This window comes from Leuciscus leuciscus (assembly GCF_965113295.1).
Source record: "Leuciscus leuciscus genome assembly, chromosome: 2".
Lineage (NCBI taxonomy): Eukaryota > Metazoa > Chordata > Actinopteri > Cypriniformes > Leuciscidae > Leuciscus > Leuciscus leuciscus.
This window is the reverse complement of record NC_138726.1, coordinates 50548617-50570772: the sequence shown is the minus strand read 5'-3', so window position 1 is coordinate 50570772 and position 22156 is coordinate 50548617. Positions and strand designations below refer to the sequence as shown.

The 22156-nt window shown below is 40.2% G+C and overlaps 2 protein-coding genes across 2 annotated transcripts in view; both read right to left on the bottom strand.

The window, feature by feature from the left end:
- Positions 1-20949, bottom strand: part of LOC309488245 (uncharacterized protein) — a 30691-nt gene extending 9742 nt beyond the window's left edge. The window contains exons 1-4 of the mRNA XM_082156354.1: positions 20604-20949; positions 19504-20271; positions 19288-19425; positions 18876-19099 (exon numbers count right to left, since the gene is read on the bottom strand). Of these exons, the coding sequence (XP_082012480.1) occupies positions 18954-19099; positions 19288-19425; positions 19504-20271; positions 20604-20709 (1158 nt within the window). The 5' untranslated portion in view covers positions 20710-20949 and the 3' untranslated portion in view covers positions 18876-18953. The remainder of the gene's footprint in view (positions 1-18875; positions 19100-19287; positions 19426-19503; positions 20272-20603) is intronic.
- The window catches only part of LOC309488182 (GTPase IMAP family member 8-like), a 72398-nt gene that overhangs the window by 9742 nt on the left and 40500 nt on the right, over positions 1-22156 (bottom strand). The window lies entirely within an intron of this gene.

The window sequence follows — 22156 nt, the reverse complement described above, 5'->3', positions numbered from 1 at the left end:
AGGGGGCAATAGAATGAGTGCATCCTTCTCTGACCGAGGCGGACTTTTACAGCCGTTATTTCCTCGTACCCAAGAAGGATGGAGCCCTCAGACCTATATTAGATCTGAGATATTTGAACAAAGCTCTCATGAGACGGCCGTTCAAAATGCTCACAACCAGACAAATCCTCGCGCAAATTCGCCCGAGGGACTGGTTGATTTCTCTCGATCTGAAAGTCCTCCCGTTCGGCCTGTCGTTAGCACCCTGTACATTCAGGAAGTGCATGGACTCGGCCCTCGCTCCCCTGAGAACACAGGGTATGCGAATTTTGAACTATTTGGACGACTGGCTGATACTGGCGCAGTCAAAGGAAGAGCTCATATCTCACAGACTAGGGCTTCTCAGCCATCTGAAAAGCTTGGGTCTCTCGGTCAACTGGACCAAGAGCTCATTAACGCCCAGTCAGTCAATCTCTTTTTTGGGAATAGAACTGGACTTGGTGGCTATGACGGCCAGACTGTCGAGACAGCCGTATTCGACATCTCGCCGCGTCTTTTCAGAAAGGCAGGCGATTCCCCCTGAAAATGTTTCAGATGATGTTGGGCCACATGGCCTCAGCTGCAGCGGTTCTTCAGCTGGGCTTACTGCGCATGCGCCCGCTTCAGCGCTGGCTGAAAGCGAGAGCGCCCCGCAGAGCGTGGACTGCCGGCGGCTCGCGAGTCAGTGTGAATCAGGGCTGCGTCTCAGCCCTGCAGCCCTGGCTGGCGACCGAATGGTACCAACGGGGAGTTACAATGGGAGTTATCTCTCACCGGAAAACAATCTCGACAGACGCCTCCAACGTAGGTTGGGGGGCGCTTTTCGAGGGCAGACCGGTCTATGGCCTCTGGTCAGACCAGGAGAAAGGCCTTCACATAAACTGTCTGGAGATGTTAGCGGTCGAGAATGCGCTGAAGCATTTTCTCCCATACCTGCGAGGTCACCATGTACTAGTCCGCACGGACAACATGTCAGTGGTGTCCTACGTGAACAGTCAGGGCGGGATCAGATCCAAAAACCTCTGCACGCTGGCGGAACGCCTACTCGTTTGGGCTCAGAGCTCACTGCGCTCGCTGAGAGCCGCGCACGTGCCCGGTCACCTGAACGATGGCCCAGACAGACTGTCCAGAGACAATGTTCCCCCGGGGGAATGGTCTCTGCACCCCCAGACAGTCCAGCTTCTGTGGCGCCTTTTCGGCAGAGCGAAAGTCGACCTCTTTGCGTCAGACGACAACGCCCACTGCCCGAAATTCTTCTCGAAGAGCGAGGATGCGCTGGCCCAAGCCTGGCCCAGCGTCCCGCTGTACGCTTTTCCCCCGATCTCACTGTTGCCCCAGGTGATCGGGAGAATCAGAGAGACGCGCCACTCAGTGCTCCTCATAGCCCCGCGCTGGGAGAACCAGACATGGTTCCCGGAATTAATGCGGCTGGCAGACACAGCCCCATGGCCGATCCCAGTGACAAGAGACCTTCTCTTTCAAGCCCGCGGTTCGATCTGGCATCCTCATCCAGAGCGCTGGTCTCTGCATGTGTGGATAATCAACGGATATCCGCTGATTTGCCAAAAGGGGTCGTAAACACAATCACGCAGTCTAGAGCTCCCTCTACGAGACGGCTCTACGCGTCCAAATGGTCTGTGTTTAACAAATGGTGCACAGGGAAAAATCTGGACCCACAAACGTGTGGGGTTTCGTGGGTTCTGTGCTTCCTTCAAGAGCTGCTGGACATGGGCAGGTCCCCCTCCACGCTCAAAGTTTATGTTGCGGCTATTGCAGCGTTCGCCGACTCGGCGCGCGGCCGCGCATTAGGAAGGAATGAATTCATCATCCGCTTCCTCAGAGGAGCCAGGAGGATGAATCCCCCGCGGCCCCCCTCGGTTCCGATTTGGGATCTGTCTCTGGTCCTGGAGGCCCTGAAAGCTCATCCCTTCGAACCTTTAGACACTGTGGATCTGAAATACCTCACGTTCAAAACCGTTTTTCTGATAGCCCTGTCTTCAGTCAAACGCGTGGGTGACTTACACGCGTTATCAGTTAACGCGGCGTGTCTCGAGTTCGGACCTTATGATTCAAAAGTCATTCTCAAACCGAGACATGGTTATGTCCCCAAAGTGATGGGCACTCCTTTCAGAGCGCAGGTCATTTCTCTCTCAGCCCTACCGGCATCCGGCAGCGAGGTTGATAGTAACCTCCTCTGCCCTGTCAGGGCTCTGAGGAATTACGTCACGCGCTCCGCCGCTTTCAGACGCTCGGAGCAGCTTTTCGTTTCGTTTGGAGGGCGCACCAAAGGTCTCGCCGCCTCGAAACACAGTCTGTCCAGATGGATAGTAGACGCTATTGCGGCAGCTTATGCGTCTAAACACCTGCAGTGCCCTTTGGGCATCCGGGCTCATTCCACCAGAGGCATGGCCTCATCGTGGGCATGGTCCAGCGGGATTTCCATTCATGACATTTGTACAGCGGCAGGTTGGGCCTCCCCCTCTACATTTGTTAGGTTTTATAACCTGGAAGTTCCCGCCCTGCAGGCTAAACTTCTATCAGTCTAAGTCGTGTGTATGCCCTGCCCAGACTATTGTGCGCGGGCTACTTACTCGATTTAGCTCTCCTGGTTGAGCTGCACTAGAAAGGGTTGTGTCAGTATCTGTATAGACTCTACACCCCCTAATGTGTGCTTATGAACATGTGCTGGCCCACTCTGCCGGCCACCTGTTTCCCACTTATCAGTGTTCCCCGGGCTTCCCCTGGGACTCATGTAGTGGATGCTGGGCGCGCACGTCGTTGACAAGGGGTTCCCGTAGCGTAAGCTAACTTACGCAATACGAGAGAACCTCTCGTAAGAGAACGTAATCGGTTACTAACGTAACCTCGGTTCTCTCTAGAAGAGGGAACGAGTATTGCGTAACCCGCCGTGCTCGCGCCACGAGCTCATTTCACTTCAGTCGACGAAAACCAGGGTATCAGCCTCCAAGCCTTCCTTTTATACGCTTCCTTTTATACACTCCCATTCTGGCGGGCTGTGACGCGTGAGGGCGTGACGTCACGCCAGGCTCACTGGTAGGCTGCTGCAGTTGCCGCGGAGCAGCCAATAAGCGCGCTAGATAGCCTGCTCTAGGTCTGCTAGCTGCTGTACTGCGTTGACAATGAATAAAAATGAAGGATAATTTTTTGGCTTCATATCTCGAGAAAAGATGACTTTACCCGTAGCGTAAGCTAACTTACGCAATACTCGTTCCCTCTTCTAGAGAGAACCGAGGTTACGTTAGTAACCGATTACGTTTTGAGCTCTGCACAGCTTTGTTTTGCTCTGTGAACACTGGATAGCAACACTGGACTGGACTGCTCTTAACACCGAACGAGTTAACGGTTGTTGACATCGGCCTGCACGAGCTAGCATCGGAGCGAGCTTGCCTTCCGGCTAGCTGGGGCCTTTGTTTACATAGCACTCATCAGGACTGGAGGCTGCCAGTTTCGCCTCACACTGCTAACAGCTAACTGGGTTCTTAGCTATGTATGAGCCGGTTCTGTTTTATTTCATCTTTGCTTCAGACTGACCGTACCCCGTTACGTGATTTGTTCACAACATGGTCTCTTCACTCACAGCTACCAGGCCTACATTGGATTTCACGGTATTTCTGTATGTCTGACTTTTTCTTCTCTATAACGCAAACCGATGCTGTGCAGCGTCATGTTTCATTAAATTGGGACATGTATTTTCCTGTTATCTATTTTAGTACTCCATTTTAGCACTTTGTTATTTTATATTAATTATATTATACTACACTATCATATTATATTTGTGGATATTTATCTACTTTCAACTATTTTTAGTACTTTCTTTTTGGTTATTTTGGAAACAAATTTTTATAAAATTTTATTTCATTTTATTATTTTCATTTAACCAGTAACTTTAGTATTCTGCTGTTCTATATCTAGTTTTACCTAAGCACCAAGTTAATTTTTGACAATATGAGCCGTCTACGTTTATTTGAGTTAGCTTGTATTGTTTTGTTATATTGTAATCCTTTTAGTTTAGTTCAATATACCTTATTTAACCCCTTCATCCCTCCCCCCACTTTTTCAAAAACCCGGACTGATCCACTTCATTCATAGAGATGACACTTCCTTCCTCATTACCCAATGGTTAGGTCCACCATCCCAGTATATTCATTTTATAATCCCCTTGTCTACTCACAGTGCTTTTAACATACTGTATTCTACCAAGTTGTTCCCCTTGCCTATTTACGGCGCCAATCGCACCAGGCGCCCAATTCTTAACAGCTTTTGCCGTATATTAATTTTATTTTGACTTAGTTCTTCTGGTGATATTGAATCTAACCCTGGACCGTCAGTCAATACTGCTGTTCCCATCCCTAATGGGTTTTCCTGCAGACCATAAATGGATCTTGGATTCATGCACATTAACATTAGAAGCCTCATTAGATTTATTTACTGCCCTTGTGCATGCAGCCAATCCTGATATACTAGCCGTTTCAGAATCTTGGCTTAGAAACTCCACCAAAGACTCAGACGTATCTATCCCTAATTATAATATTTACCGGCAAGATAGGTCATCGAAAGGAGGCGGAGTTATGCTCTACTGTAGGGAGCATTTGCAATGCACTGTCATCTTATCTAAGTCCATTCCAAAAAAAGTTGAGCTTCTACTGTTAACGATCTGTCTCTCTAAAAATAAATCTCTCACCGTAGCCGTCTGTTATAGACCCCCCTCCGCTCCCAGTTGTGCCCTTGATATCATCTGCGAATTACATGCTCCTCACTTATCCTCAGAGTTTCTACTGTTAGGTGATTTGAATGATGACATGCTTAACCCTCCAAATACCCTATTATCTAAGCTCGATGCCCTAAATCTTACGCAGATAATCAATGAACCTACTAGATATAACATGAAATTGGCAGACAAAGGCACTCTCATTGATATTGCCCTAACTAATATACCCTCTAAATTCTCGTCCGCTGTTTTTAGTCAGGATATTAGCGATCATTGCCTTATTGCATGCATGCACAATGGATCTGCCATTAAAAGTCCTCCCCTTATCACATTCAAACGCTCCCTAAAACACTTTAGTGAGCAAGCTTTTTTATTCGATTTAGCTCGGGTGTCCTGGAAGGACATTGAACTTATCCCTACTGTGGAGGACGCCTGGTTCTTTTTTAAAAACGCCTTCCTTGCCAGTCTAAATAAACATGCCCCATTCAAAAAATTTAGAACTAAGCATAGATACAGTCCTTGGTATACCCCAGACCTAACCAACCTAAGCCAACATAAAAACACCTTGTGGCGTGCTGCATTAGAGTCGAAATATCCTCATGACCTGCAATTATTTAAGGAGGCAAGGAACCAGTACACACAGGCAGTTAGAAATGCTAAATCTAGTTTTTTTAAACAAAAAATTTGCTTCCTGTGGTACAAACACAAAAAAATTCTGGGACACAATAAATTCCATGGAAGGTATCAACACTCCTGTCCAGCTGCCTACCGCTTTAAGATTTGAAAACATTGTCACCACTAACAAGTCCTCCATTATAGAGAACCTCAACAAACACTTTGTAAGGGCTGGACATGCTTTCCATCTGGCACCTTTTGTTACAGCTATAAACCCACCACTGTCCACAGTGCCCCCAGTCAGTCTACCACTTTTTTCTTTTGCCCACATCCAGACAGTTGATGTTTTGAGGGAATTGCAAAATCTCGTCCCATTCAAATCGGCTGGGCTGGACAACTTAGATCCCTTATTTTTAAAATTGGCTGCTCCTATTATTGCCACACCTATCACCGCCATTTTTAATCTCTCTATTGACACCTCTTATATTCCGAAAGACTGGAAAGTCGCTGCTGTAATCCCTATTTTCAAAGGGGGAGATAATTTAGACCCCAATTGCTACAGACCAATTTCTATTCTGCCCTGTCTTTCTAAGGTTTTTGAACGCCTTGTCAACAAACAGATCACTAACTATTTTGAATCAAATCACTGCCTCTCCGATATGCAATCGGGCTTTCGAGCTGGCCGAGGATGCACCTCGGCCACACTCAAAGTCATAAATGACATCATATCTGCTATTGACCGCAAACATTACTGTGCAGCAGTTTTTATAGACCTGGCCAAGGCTTTCGACTCCGTCAACCACACCATCCTTATTGGTAGGCTAAAGAGTCTGGGTCTCTCAAATCATTGCCTTGCCTGGTTCATTAATTATTTCTCAGATAGATTTCAGTGTGTCAAATCAGAGGGCTTGCTATCTAGCCCACTGGCTGTCTCTATCGGGGTGCCACAAGGTTAAATTCTTGGCCCGATACTATTTTCGGTCTACATTAACGATGTGGCCCTGGCCGCAGGTTATTCTTTGATACATCTATATGCAGAAGATACTATTCTCTACACCTTCGGCCCATCTATGAATATTGTGTTAGACAACCTCCAAGCAAGCTTCAATAGCATACAACACTCATTCCGCGGTCTCCAACTAAATTTAAATTCTAGTAAAACCAAATGTATGATCTTTAATCGATCTCTCTCTGCACCTTCCTATACAAAAAAAATTTCCACTCTGGATGGTTTTGTATTGGAAATTGTTGACACTTATAAATACCTAGGTATTTGGTTAGACTCTTCACTCTCCTTCCATACCCACATTAGCAAACTCCAATCTAAAATAAAATCCAGGATTGGCTTCCTTTTTCGTAACAGGGCCTCTTTCACTATCCCCGCTAAACATGCTCTTCCTTGACTATCCTTCCCATCTTAGACTTTGGTGATGTGGTCTACAGATCCGCCTCTAACACTCTTCTTAGAAAGCTAGATGTATTATATCACAGTGCTATACGCTTTGCTACCAACGCCCCATTTAGTACTCATCATTGTAATCTCGACACACTCATTGGTTGGCCTTCCCTTCACATCCGACGACAAAGACACTGGTTTTATTTCATCTATAAAATTATCCTAGGCAAAGGCCCTACCTACTTGAGAAACCTAATTTCAGTAGCTTCTCCCTCTCGCAATCTGCGATCAAGTAGGTTTATCTCATTAACTACTACCAATGTCTGCACTTCCTTTGGCCGCTTTTCTTTTCAGTTTTCTGCCGCTAATGACTGGAACGAACTGCAAAAATCCTTAAGGCTTGAATCAATTGTTCCGTTATCCACTTTCAAACGATTGATATCTAACCTATTTTCACACCATTGTTCATGTTAGCATTACCATTTTCTCCCCTGTGCAAACTAGTGCAATTAGTTTATCATTTTTTCTTTCTGTATTGTTATTTGTCAATAATGCATACTGCACTTTATTTTACACACAGTTTAATTATCTAGTATGTTCTTATTATTGATCCACTTGGAATACTGTCTAGTTATTGTATTTTTACTTATTTTTGTACGATGCACTTTTGACTGAACAACTGTTTGTAACCTGTATTACACTGTCTTGTCTTTTATGTGTAACTTTATGTTGTCTGCACCATGACGCTTTATCTTGGCCAGGTCGGCGTTTTTAATGAGAATGAGTCTTCTATGTGCCTACCTGGTTAAATAAAGGTAAAAAAAAAAAAAAAAAAAAAAAAAAATGATGCTCATTAAATATTCCCCTCTATCTGAGCTGCACCAATCACATCGGGTTATATAGGCGGGCCAGAGGCGAGATGACGACAGCGCTGCGACGTCAAAGTCATTAGTAAACATTGCAAGATGGCTATGGATGAACACCATTTGTTTGAAACAGCTTTGGCCGCTACAATGAAAGATTTAGACTTTTTCTCTAAAAGAGGAACAGAAGACGGCGCTCGAATCGTTCCTTTGCAAGAAGGGCTTTTTTGCTGTTTTGCCGACCGGATACGGTAAGAGTATAATCTACCAGTTAGCTCCGCTGGTAGCTAAGCGATAACTTGTTGTGATTGGTCGTAGTGTTATCCAATTGCGTGCAGTGAAATTTTCAAATGCATGCTTGGTGCCGCCCCTCGAGCTGGCAGATTTTCATTAGTCGACGCCAGACCATTAATCTTTTAGATTTAGGTCTGGATTTCCAGACTACTTTGGAGGGGGATCTTATCTAACAGTTAATGGTGAGTGGAAACCTGGAATGTGAGAATGTAGCCAAATTTGGAAATTCTAAGTTTGTGTTATTATTATTACTGCAAATACTAAATTATTTTTATTTTATTTTTGAGATGTGAAGCCAATTAAAGTCATCCAGCATCCCGTTTTGGACTCGCATCAAGTAGGAGACTCTGTGACTCCTACGTGATTCATTGCTCAGTCTTTGGTGAGACTTGTTCAGAAGAGCAAAGCGTCTACTGGCTTAAATACGAACCAAGGGAGTCTCATTCAGGATCGATTTACAGTGAAGGCAGGGCCGTAGCTAGAGGATTCAGGGCCCCCTGAAAAATATTGATGTGCCCCCCACCACCCTCCACCAATATCATATACTGTAAATAGATGAGCATGGAGGTCCACATATAACAGAAGATGGTGATGTTGTTGTAAAACCTTTATTTTAAAAGTTAAATGTTTATTTAAAAATTACAACTAATAAAAACTTAACAAAAAGCTAGAAATTGTTAAATAATAATAAAACCAATTTTAAAAAAGTAACAGCAAAATAATGTTTTTTTTTTCAATCAGTCTGTTATAATTCATAAATCAAAAAGTAAACATTTAGAAATTGAGAAGAATGCAGTCAAATTTTACAAATAAAAAAATGTATTGTCTTATTTTTTTATAAAGATCATATGGAACTGGTAATATTATTAAATAAAGCTAATAAATGTATTCATCCATGTGCAGTGTGTTGTATTCGTGTTTTCTTGATGTAATAAATACATCATCAGCCGGCAGGTCAGGTGCATAATTAAATTATGGAAGCTTGTTTCCGCCACAGAAAATTCTGACTTTTTTTGACCCGGGGATCAGAATTGTGAGATATAAAGTCAGAATTGTGAGATATAAAGTCAGAATTCTGAGAAAAAAAGTCAGAATTGTGAGATATAAAGTCAGAATTGCGAGATATAAAGTCAGAATTCTGAGAAAAAAAGTCAGAATTCTGAGATATAAAGTCGCAATTCTGAGAAATAAAGTCGCAATTGTATGGAAGCCCATTCCCACCACATAAGAAAAAAAAAACGAGCATAAAAACTCGAAATTATGACATTATTAAATCATTATTATGACATAAAATGTCGAATTTATGATTTACTAAATCGAAATTATGACTTTAAAAGTCATAATTATGACATAACTAAATCGAAATTATGACTTGCCGACTGGCACGCTCATTGATCTGACGCACGCGACCCGACACATGATGAATTATGAACAGATTAAGGAGTATCGATCGTGGTTTTACAAATGATGAAATTCTTGCCGTACTAGCGGAACGGCATGGAATAGGGCTGTAACAATATGCAATATGAATCCGAAATCACTACACTCAGATCTACGAACCTGTGTCGCGGTGTGAGAAGGCAGAATCGCGACACACCCCTTTTTTGAAGTTAACATTATACAATACAGTACATAGACCTACACCACAAAACTAGTTGAGGATTTAATTATTTATTTAATATTGGGCAATTCCATCGTTATAAACGGGACATTTGCAGTAAAAACTTGAAATATAAATTCTCAGAAAATGCATTTAATACATATTGAAAAATATCAGTATGCGTTTTATATTTAATGGGAAATAGAAAAGGCTACACATGCGTTACGGGACACAAAAAATCTTTAACTTTTAGGTAGCAAAATATTTTTTTGTAATTCTGTGAATTACACTGCGCAAACCAAAAGTAATACCCACCGGATGAAGAAGGGTTGGCCTCCACAGAACATAAAATGTTCATTTTATTAAATTTTTCCCATTTGAGGAAAAAATGTTACAGACGTGACCGCTCTGAAAGCGGCACTAAAAGACTGCTTTAAAACTTTCACTGAGACCTCAAACAGAAAGCACAAAGCCTTTTTTTAAAGTGAATTTCGTTTTGTATTAATTGTATCTTAATTTTAATCAATGTTTCATCAACCAATTGCCAGGATTTAATAAATAAGAAGTAAATATAGTAGAAAACAGATAATCACGACACGTAGGCGCCGGCGAGTGAACTGAAGTGCGTCTCATAAATGAACCGAAACTCAGCGTATAAGGTATCCTACTTGCCTCACAGACCTGATAAATATATCTTTAGACAGCTTTAAATGTGTACTTTTAAACAGAACAATTCAAAACGAAAGAAAACAGACTGCTCTGCTTATGTCATCCGTATGAAATGCGCATTTCTCTCTGGCGCGTTCACTACTGCGAAGATCGCGTATCAGTATTGTCAACCTCATCTTTGCAGCCGACACAGAAAACACTTGTTTATTAATAAACAATTAAAATGTCTCCTTGCTATATTTGACATATTCATTACTTTTGCCGGTTCTTTGTGACAGCTTTTAGGTGCTTTATTGGCAGCGCCACCAACGCGTCAGCACCGAAAACATGGAGATTTTTTTCAATCCCTGTTTTGGCAGGGGAAAAACTGATCCGAAAATGTAACGAAACCTTGTAGAAATGTAGTGGAGTAGAAAGTATAATAATTGCTGCAAAAAGTAACGAAGTAAAAGTCAAAAGTATGCACTATTGATTCTACTTAAGTAAAGTACAGATACGTGAAAAATTTACTTAAGTAAAGTAACAAAGTATTTGTACTTCGTTACATTCCACCACTGGTGGCCACTGCGGGGACCTTGAATGAGCGGGACACTCTGCATTCACGAGAGCTGGGCACACTCGCCTTCTACCAGGTGCCTCTGCGCTCTGAGATGGGGAGTTTTTATGAAATGGTGCCAGGACATCGATATTGACCCGGGGATCTGTTCCGTGTCGGATGTTTTGCACTTTCTACAGCACAGAATGGATAGCGGGAGTTTGCCATCCACGCTGAAGGTGTATGTGGCCGCTATTGCTGCTTTTTGTTCCCTGGTTGACGGCAAATCATAATCATCCGCCCTCCGTGCCGCCGTGGGATCATCTTGCTCTGGTTTTGAGGGCTCTATCTCTACCACCGTTCGAGCCCTAGCTTCGATTGTGGTTAAGGAGCTTTCCCTGATGACGGCCTTACTTCTTGCTCTCGCCTCGGCTTGGAGACTTACACACGTTCTCGGTGAACGACGATTGCATCTGTTTCGGACCAGGCGACTGCAGTGTCACTCTCCGGCTGAGACCTGGCTATGTTCCGAAGTCACTCAATACACCGTTCAGAGCACAGGTTGTTTCCTTGCTCGCCTTTTCTGCTGAGCCGTCAGCGCAGAGCGCTGTTTGCCCTGTTAGGGCTTTGCGGATGTATGTGGATCGCTCGGCCGCCTTTCGTCAGTCAGACCAGCTGTTCGTGTGCTTTGGATGTACTAAGCGACGTGCTGTCTCAAAACAGAGACTTTCTCACTGGATTGTGGACGCTATTGTATTGGCTTACGAATGCCAGGGGACATTAACATCCCCTTAACATCAGAGCTCATTTGACGAGGGCTTTCGTCTCCTCGTGGGCCTGGTCTAGAGGTATGTCTATCCAGGATTTATGTCTTGCTGCTGGCTGGTCTTCTCAGAACACATTTGCCAGTTTTTACAAGCTGGATGTACCGTCTGTCACGGTATGCAGAGAGAATCCAAAAGGCGAAATGGCAGGTAAACAGTTCTCTTTAATAGAAATAAGTCAAAGCCAACAATGGCCGGTTAACAAAGGCAGTTCGTAAATAAGGAGATCACAGATAGTGACTATGAGTAGTTCAACAGGCAGGTCCGGATAACTGGTGCACAGCGAGACCAGGGAAACTGGTGAGGCGTCGGACACTCTGCGACTCTCCACGGCAGGCAGGTGACGGTAGGAAATAATCCGACAGAGCAGAAGAGAAAGAGAGAACTAGAAATAGAGAGACAAACGACAGGAGATGGGAAACAGGTGTGTGATGAGAGAATGAGAAACAGCTGAGATAGATGAAAGGGAGATAATGCATCAAAGAGAAAGAGCGGGGAAGTAATGACCGAAAAAGGCCAGCAGATGGAGACAGATAAAGATAAGAGAAACAGGATCATGACAGTCTGTAGCGTCACAAGTGCTTTCGGTGAGTTGAGTTTTTACTCATGTATTTTAAAAACTGTTATAACCAGCTATGCAGTAGTTACCATTATGTTGCTAACTCTGTGTTATGGCTATTAAGGTTGATGCAGCTATCACCGCAAACGCCGTCGACACTGTGTTTAACTCTCATGCTTGAGTGCTTATTGTGTTGTGTCCGCCCTAATCAGTGCTAGCCTGGCTAACGTCAGACCAAGTCTCATTTGAGACTTGGTCTGGGAACCACATGTTCATTTTCTCGTATTTGAGACATGGTTTACGAATGCCCAGAGCCGTTTATTGGGCGCTATGAATGTCTATCAAATGCGCCTTTACGTAGCTCATAGCCAATCGCTTCAATTATACCAGATGACGTATGTAGAGCGTTAGAAATTCGACGAGGAAAAAGACCATGGGTCAAAGATTTATTTGTACACGATGGAGTTTAGCGAATATTACCATTTGTGCAAGATAAACATGAGGGTAGAAGGTAACGTCGAGTCTGATGCCATGTTGGATCCATAGATATAAACAAACTGCTTTGGTGTCGTCATCATCTTGCTGCTCCCTCCCCGTTCTGTGATTGGTTCACTTTTTCAGGGGAAAATCTGGTCCATGGTGTCCAGGCTGCCTAGCAGCGTGAATAAAATCGCGCTGCGAGCAAGGCAGCATGGGGAAACCCAGGCTAAATCAGTGCAGCCTTCGCTTTCATTGCGCTGGGATATGCAAATTCTGATAAGGTAGGAGCAGACGTTTCATGGTCTAGTTCTGTCTATCAGATGCGAGTTACTAACGGCATTACTTTTTTCAGTAACGAGTGATCTAATTGATTACTCTTACCATCTTAATAATGCCATTACTGTTACTGCCAAAAAATGTGGCGCGTTACTATAATTTAAGCAGTTTTTTTCATCAGACCAACTAGATCTCTAACGCCGGGTTCACACTGCACGCGTTAGCATGTGGTCTATTTATGGTCCCGGAGGCAAAAATAGACTCGGCGCTGAAACAATCGCGGCACTGCTGCTTCTGCGGCATTACTAACGGCATTACTTTTTTCAATAACGAGTGATCTAATTGATTACTCTTACCATCTTAATAATGCCGTTACTGTTACTGGCAAAAAAATGCGGCGCGTTACTATAATTGAAACTGTTTTTTTCATCAGACCAACTAGATCTCTTTAACGCCGGGTTCACACTGCACGCGTTAGCGTGTGGTCTATTTATGGTCCCGGAGGAAAAAAATAGACTCGGCGCCGAAATGATTGCGGCACTGCTGCTTCTGCTCTGCTCCTGCTACGCGCTGCCGCGCCGCCTTTGCATGCGGTGTGAAACTCTAATCTGTTAACATGGGCGTCGAAAAAAATATGCGCTGCTTATGCTCTGCTAACGCGTGAAGTGTGAAACAGGCGTGAGCCGAGAGGCAAATACTTTTTTTACTGTTCTTCCTTGGTATACCTCATATAGTTACACTGTTCTACTTTTTCGAGGAAGAAAATACTACAGTATATCTACCAATTGTCTGAAGTTTTTGTTTGTTTTATTTGCACTACAAAGAGTGTATATACTTGTTATTTATTTTTGGTATAGTGCTTAACAAGCATAATTTTGCTCAGTTGTGGCCCGTTGAGGAGCAATAAATATCAAAAGTTCCAAAACATCTATTGTGTTATTTGTATCGATCCACTATATAAACATAATATCTACATACATGGCATTTGATTGGAGGCTAGTCTCACTTTGTCCCACAGCAACATTCAAATAGTTTAGATTTGTGTACACTGTTAATAATGTATTGTATTAAGTGTCCATTTCATTATAATATTCAGATTTATCATAAATAATTGAACATGCACATGTATTTTAAGTTCCGTTAAAGAGGGGTGGAGGTGGGGTCACATTTGAGCATTTAAAAATTTACTTGAAAGTAACGCAATAGTTACTTTCTGAAGTAACTAGTTACTTTTATAATTTGTAACTGGGTAACTAATTTAGTTAGTTTTTGGAAGAAGTAACTAGTAACTGAAACGAATTACTTTTTAAAAGTAACTTGCCCAACATGCTCTAACGTGTGGGTGTAGCTTGACCCCGTTATCTGGGCTTATCTTCACTGCTCACGGCGGGATTTAATACAGTTCCCATATACGTCACGCGGACGGAGTGTCTCGTTCCCGCCTCTCAGGGATAGTAACCGGAGAGGTTTTCTAAAACCTTAAAATAATCACAAAAAACAGTTGGGTGCTTCCCTAAAATGTATAGTGTATTATTCAAATTACTGAGACCTATTCTTCTTAATCTGGACATCGGAATATACTATTGTGGGATGGTGTTCTTGAATTTAATAGAATTTATCTCTGTAGCATATCTGATGCTAAAAGGTAAAATAGATTTAATTTGCTTGTGTTTTAAAGATTTTGTGTTGGAGTAAACTACTTTAACAATTTAACATTCCTTGTTTGAAACAGGAAGAGACTGACTTAAAACTGTGGAGACACCAGTTGTGAATGGAACCACTTTTCACAACAGTGGCCATAACAAGTATTTGCATCCTTAAGCCACGCTTAAAATAGCATGAATTTCATTGCATTACACAACAAAATATCCAACCAACTGGATTCTGCAAACAAGAACAGCAAAGTTTCACCAACGATTCACAAGATGTTTTTTTAAGTAAATGTATGAAGTCAGTTCTCTTCAAGTTATCATAATCTAAATGTTTTTGTGAAAATATTTTGCTTGAAAAGTGTGCCTGCACTATCTTTCTTTAAAACGAGTCCCACTTGGTTTGACGCTTTGTTATCTAATGCAAAGCCATTCATTTATCTTTAAGTATGTGGTTTGAGTGTTAAAAATTTTTTTTGGGCCACTGAATACAGTTTCAAGTCATGGAAAAGTATATTCTCAACACATAGCTAGCAGTTCTAGTAATGTATATTAACAGTATTTTAATAACTAATTTTTATTTTATATTTAAAAAAAAATCTTTTTCTCCATTTCAGACAGCAACAATCAAAAAGTATGGGATCCTGTGTTAATTTGCTTGATATCCTCCAGTGTTGTTTTTGTGATAGTAATTGTCTTCATTTGTCAGACTGTACAAACGTGATCATCGCTGTAAACCATGTCATACTGTAAGATCTCAGTTGTCATTAATGTCAGACTGTACTACAGTGAATTGTCTAATTTATGTAAATTGTCTCCTTGTTGTTCACTGCAAACGCTGGGGAAACAGGCATAGAGGTAAAATTTCACCCACACTTCAGTTAAGTCAAGTCAAGTCAAGTCAAGTTTATTTGTATAGCGCTTTTCACAATACAGATTGCATCAAAGCAGCTTCACAGTATTAAATTAAAATAATACAACAAAGTTTGTTTCAAGAGGAATTTATTGATTGATAAAATTAAATTAAATATCCCCAAAATATCCCCAACTGAGCAAGCCAAAGGCAACAGTTAAGCGTTAAGAGTTTAATTGAATAGGCCATTGATCCAGTCGTATACAGTCTAATATACAAATATGATGTACAAACTCTTTAAATATTCAATCACAAATGTGTCTGTCAAAGTTTAACTATAATTTAGTGCAAATTTTGAAGGATCTACAAATCTAGCATCTACGTCATGTGAGGTAATTTTCTTCTGTACTATAATGTACTTCTAATCCATTAAATATTACAAATTTTAACATAAGAAATGTAATTTGATTCTCAAGCAAAGATGTGAGTTTTGCCTCCGTCCCTCCAGCCAGAAGATGATCAAACAACAGACTGAATACAGTGAAAACATCTGAATACAGTGAAGTGAACTACAAGCCGACAGATCACATGATTTAACAGATGATTGGACATTTATCTTCACAAAATGATTTGCCTTTTTATAAACATGTATTATTAATATTGATATTTCAAAAGCACCCATTACTGTACATATGTAAACGGAGTTCCTCCAAATTTTACTTTGAATAACTTTTGTGTGCTGTATAGAAATACTTACGCCCGGTTTCACAGACAAGGCTCAAGTCTAGTCACAGACTAAATTGTATGTTTGAGCTGTTTTAACTTTAAGCAACTTGCACTGATATATTTTAAACTGTCAGTTTAACTTTTTTTGTCTAAATAATGTTTTGTTTTCTTCTGAGGCACATTTATAAAAGCCACTTAAAGGGGTGGTATAATGCCATTTTCACAAGATGTAAAATAAGTCTCTGATGTCGCCAGAGTGTGTATGTGAAGTTTTAGCTCAAAATACCCCACAGATATTTTTATATAGCATGTTAAAAATGGGGAATGCACCGTTTTTATGTCTGTCCCTTTAACCTGTTAAGCTGCAACGCCACTTTTGAAAAATCCCCAGAAATGACATACCCAAACTGAAACAGATACAGTTCATGAACCCTTTGTACTAAAAGCACAAGTATGATCTCATTTGAAAGCTGACACCTGGTAGTTTATTGTAAATGTAGAATTAATTATTGTCATAATGAAAAAAACATTTTTTAAATAGCTTCAAAGTTTTGTAAAGTTATTAGAAATTTATTTTTATTAAACATATTCATGAAAATAAAATTGAAGTGGGCCCTGGAGCAATCTAGAAATGCACTGCAGCTAAAGCCATATGTGTGACCATGTTATATTTAAAATCTGAAAATGATAAGTCTAAAACTCTGTATTTGGTTAAATGTTTTTCAAGATCATGTCAAATTACTTTATTTTGATTAGATTCTAAAAATGCTACTGATGTTTAGTCATCATCTAAGTCATCTATTCAGTCTATTGTCTCTATTGTTTTGTGGTGCAAACGAGCCCCATTCAGTCTCAGTCTCCCCAGTACACATTCACACACCTCTCCAGCCTGGTTATGGATCTAAATATGCATATCTTTTGTCTGCATTATAGTTAATAACGACTGGCTATTCACAGGCTATTCATAGGGTTTCAGTCCCTAATTTATTTTATCAAAGTTCTCACTTATATTTGAAACTGTATCAAATGCACTAAAACATTTCAGAAAAGCATTACTATTTAGAAAAAAAACCCATAAAAGAATAACTTCTAGGTGACAGGTGCACCTGAGCTAGCTAGCATGTTAGCTTAGCACACCATCAATACACGACCATTTATGAGATTAAAACTATGTTTGTGCTTCAAAATTATTTTATAACGCAAGTCGATTGTTTTAAATAATCTTCTGTGATCTAATTTGGCTTCAGATAAAAAAAAAATCAGAAAGAAAATATATTATTTATAGTATGCACGATGATAAAGTCTATATCGATTAGCATTACATTATAAATATAATCTATTATTATAAAAATACCTGGCATTGCTTGAAGAACACTCAAATATCATTTGCAATCATGTTTATTGTCTTCAAAACGACTATATCTGCATATTACAGCGATCTCTGTGTTAGCTTTGTGTGTAGCTGCTACCAGTGACGTCCTTGAAGGTCACATGATTATGTCTCTTCTTCATGTTCCATATATGGAGTATTATTGTGCATATAGCGCCCTCAGGCTATAGGTATGAATTGAAAACACAGCACATCTCAGTAAGAAGCGCTCATAATGATTACATCGACGCATTTGGGTATAAATTCAATAAATATTATTCCTGTCTATAGAAATATGATGTGAATCTATGAGAATATATCAATATTTCTCCAAGTCTGCACATTTTTGAGCTAAAAGCCCTGAGGGACGTTGTTTTGTGAATCGCTGTCATGACAACAGCACGGAGATTTTTTTTCTGAATGGACCAGCTGACGCTCATAATTCATATTAAAGGTATCAACGCATTTTTTCCATTTCATAACTCCTGACACAAAATAAGACATAACTGTCACTATAAGTTTCTCAGAATACAATAGTTGTCAAATACTGAAACTTGAGTCTTATATCTTTTTAATGATGTATAGTTTGTCAAGGTAAAACATTTAATCTGATAGTAACTTTGAACTAAATAAATAAAAAAAGGCTTCAGTGCGCCGACGCACTGGTGAGGGTTAACAGGTTAAATGCAAATGAGCTGCTGCTCCCAGCACAAGGGGCGGAGCTACAACAGCTTATGTTCTAAAAATATCAAAAACTTTTAACCTTCTATATTCAAACTGGAGTCAGACAAAGATGAAGAGACTCAAGAAGTTACAACATGATTTATGTAGCTTATGTGTAGTTATCTTCTAGTCATTGATTAGCATATTCTGTCATGAGGGTTTATGTAAATTTTGGGATTAGTGATGTCACTAACCCGGGAGGAATGTCCTGTAGTCCCTACCAGCCAGCAATTTCTTTAAAATAAAATATCTCCCTTTGCTTTGCACTTTGAGCGTTGTAACTTTGGAGATGTTGTTTATGCTCAAACAGCAACATTACACACTAACTAAAGTTAAAAAAAGTGAAATCATAATCAACCACCCCTTTAAATGTCCTAATTGAACTAATGCCTAATTCTAATGTCTGTGAAACCGGGCATTAAGCCGGGTGCACACTTTTACGATTGTTACTTGTCAGACTGTACGAACGTGATCATCGCTGTAAACCATGTCACACTGTAAGATCTCAGTTGTCATTAATGTCAGACTGTACGACAGTCAAGATGCGTTAAAAAATGGACGCACGCAAGAAAACTTGTCCGAACATTTGTCTCAGACGGCCAAATCGCACAGTGTGCACCCAGCTAGTGTTTGTTAAAGCAGATTAATGGATCAATGAAGTGAAAGATAATAAAAAAAAATCAATCTGTTTGTATGATACATTATGATGCATTCTATAATAATAACTGCATGACAAATATTGTAAAATTTAAACATTTTCAGATTGTCTTCATGATTAATCTCTATCCTGTTCAGTCTTGTCATGTTCTTCATAGCTGGAAACACTTCCATAGTCTGATGAAGGAAGCCTCTGATACCAGTCATGCACCTTAGCCAAAGACATCTTTATGTCCTCTTCATCTGCACATGAGGACATCTCTGCTATAAGGAAATAAAACAAAGCTTTGGTTATTTGACATTTTTGACAGTTTTTCAAAAGAAACTTAAGTACGTGACTTGGTAGTTGAATTTGCAATCTGTTTGTTGGCAGCACAGAACTTTATTAGCTACCAGCCACTCTCAGCCAAACTTCCAAATTAGTGAATCATATAATTTTTTTCTGTACTTACCATTGGCATCCAGATATTTTAGTTTATACTGTTTCCTAGCCATGTCTACTGCTTCCCGACGATTCCATTCCCTCTCAAGTGCATCTTTCAGCTGGTGTTTGTTGATAAATAATTCTGTATTTATTACTTCTCCACTAACTGCAAGCGAAAGCATAATGAGGCAATTAAAGTGAGTAAAAGTGAGAAAATAAATGTATTGCAAAAAATTACACATACAATTCAGAGGTACATCTAAACTTCTTCCACTTCTGACAAATCTTTGTGGGCTCATTGTTTTCAACATCTCTTTCATCACAGCATCACTCCTCTCCCATTCTTCATTAAGTAATTTTTTTATATCCTCAACTCGAAGCCACTCAGATAGGGTTTCTCTTTCTTGGGACTTCTTTTTCTTTCCCTGATGTTCATCATTGATTTCCAGCAGAGCACTTTCCTTTATCATTTCCTCAATCTTCTCCAGTAACTGATTTACTTGGGTGCGATCTTCTCTCATGCTCTCAAACACATGATATCGGTTCCCGCACATCTCGACGAGTCCCACAAGGGCGTCCCCTTCACTTTCAATGTGGTACTCAATAGGTTTGTTTCCCATTCTTACTCCACATGTGAAGAGCACCATGGTTTGCCTCCAGACCTTTTCACCAAGTGGTCTCATGTTTTCTAATATGATTTCCATCTGCTCTTCTGAAAACGACGTGTCTGCCGGTATAACCAAGAGGATTGCATGGGGGGAAGAATCCATTGCCTTCAAGATCTCAGTATTCACTGAATCTGCGTTCAGTTGATACGGAAGAAATTTCCAAAAGCTTGGTGTGTCCACCACAGTGACCTGTCTTCCATTCACTTCTCCACATGTTCTGACACACTTCACAGTCTTATCAAATGAAATGTCATCACCCAAGATGGCACTGCAAGCTAATGTCTTGCCTGACAGGACCCAGCCGAGCAGCACAATATTCAGAGGTGTAACATCATGCTCTGCTTCTGTTGAAAAGATGTATTTTATAATATATTTAAAATATATAGAATTGTGAAATATTTATAATATTTATAAATAAATAAATAAATATTATTTATAATATTATAATACAATATTTTATATTTATAAATATATTATAATAAACTATTAAAATATAATTGTATTTTTTTTATAACAAACTTCACTTGTCTCATTTAGAGATTTTAATATACTGTATAATTTGTCTATGTTGTAGGCTACAGCTGATTGCAATGTAAACAACAATTGATCATTTTTATGCAATATAATTTATGGTTATACTGAGTAAAATAACAACAAACTAAAATTGGAGACTGACCGGCATCACTTTTTATTTCTTCCAGTTTTCTTTTCTTCTCCAAAACTTGGTGTGCTCTGGCAGTTTCTCTCTCTTCCACATTTTTTATTTTAATCTCCAAATCCATCAGCCTTCTTGCATCAGCTTTAAAAAAACGGCCATTGTTTTCAGCAACAAGTTTCTCTATCTGCCTAAATAGCTCTTTCGCCTGGGAACCATCTCTATCCAGGTCAGTGTCAAAACCAACATATCTGTTTCCACATTTTTGAGTAAGCTTGTTCAAGTTTTCCCCTTCACGTTCTACATATTGCTCTATAGTTTTGTCACCCAAATGTTTGAGTTTTGTGAAGACTATAATGGTTTGATCCCAGGTCGTGAGCTTAGAATTATAAGGTTCTATCTCCGTTTAGGGTAGTTCCGAGATATTGAGCATCAAAGTTTTTAAATCCCAGCTGGCAATGGAGAGATGGAACCTTTTTATTTGATTAATAACTACTAACAAAATATTTTTTTACAAAAATAACACCACACAGGCATTAATAAACACCTAATGGATCAGATTATGTCAAAAACTCAATTTGACCAAAAGTGGAGATAGAACCTTATAATTCTAAGCTCACGAGGTGTCTTCACTAATGAACTGCATGTGACCCTCGGCTGCTTTCCCGTGCTTCTCTGAGAAAGCAGAATCAACCTCTATCACCAGGAGGAAAACATGAGGTCCCGGTGGACAGATACTGGTGCTCCTAACAAGTTCTGCTTTCAGGCGCTCTGGGGTGTCACACAACTGATAACACTTCCACCAGCCTGGGGTGTCCACAAGAATGATTTTCCTGCCGTGTGTGTTTCCTTCCATCTTCACACACTGTGTGGTCATTTGATCAGATTCACATTTAACATTTAAAAAGGAGTGTGCCACACTACTCTTACCACTCCTATGTCCTCCTAATAACACTAACCGCAATTCTGTAAAAGAAAAGCAGGAAGAGGATGACAAAGTATTGATATATTTTGACTAATTATCTACTAAACATTGTATTTATATTTTTAATTAATTTTCATGAAAATGATTTTAAAGCGTTTGATTACAAAAGAAGAGAAAGAAGAATCACCACATCCTTAAATTTTTCTTGAAAATGCTTCATTTGATGTCTCTTACCGTCTGCCATTGTAAAATCCACATAAAATATATTGCTTGAAATAATAATTAATCCTTCTCAGTGATCAGTTCTTCTCTCAGTCTTTTTTTTGTGTCTTTACTGCAGATTTAAAATTATGTGTTCATGAAAATGGTTGCATTTCATAAAATGGCTTCTTTCCATTGAAGGAGAAACTAAAGCTGATGCATGTTTGGACTATCTCTGTTTTGATCATGTTGTTTAATGTTGATAAACTGGACAAACCAGTAATAGGTCAAAAACACTCCTCCCCCCACCCCCGTCAAATCTATCTCTGTTTTGATCATGTTGTTTAATGTTGATAAACTGGACAAACCAGTAATAGGTCAAAAACACTCCTCCCCCCACCCCCGTCAAATCTCTAAGTAAGTGTACTGATAGTTGTCTTCTCAGCAT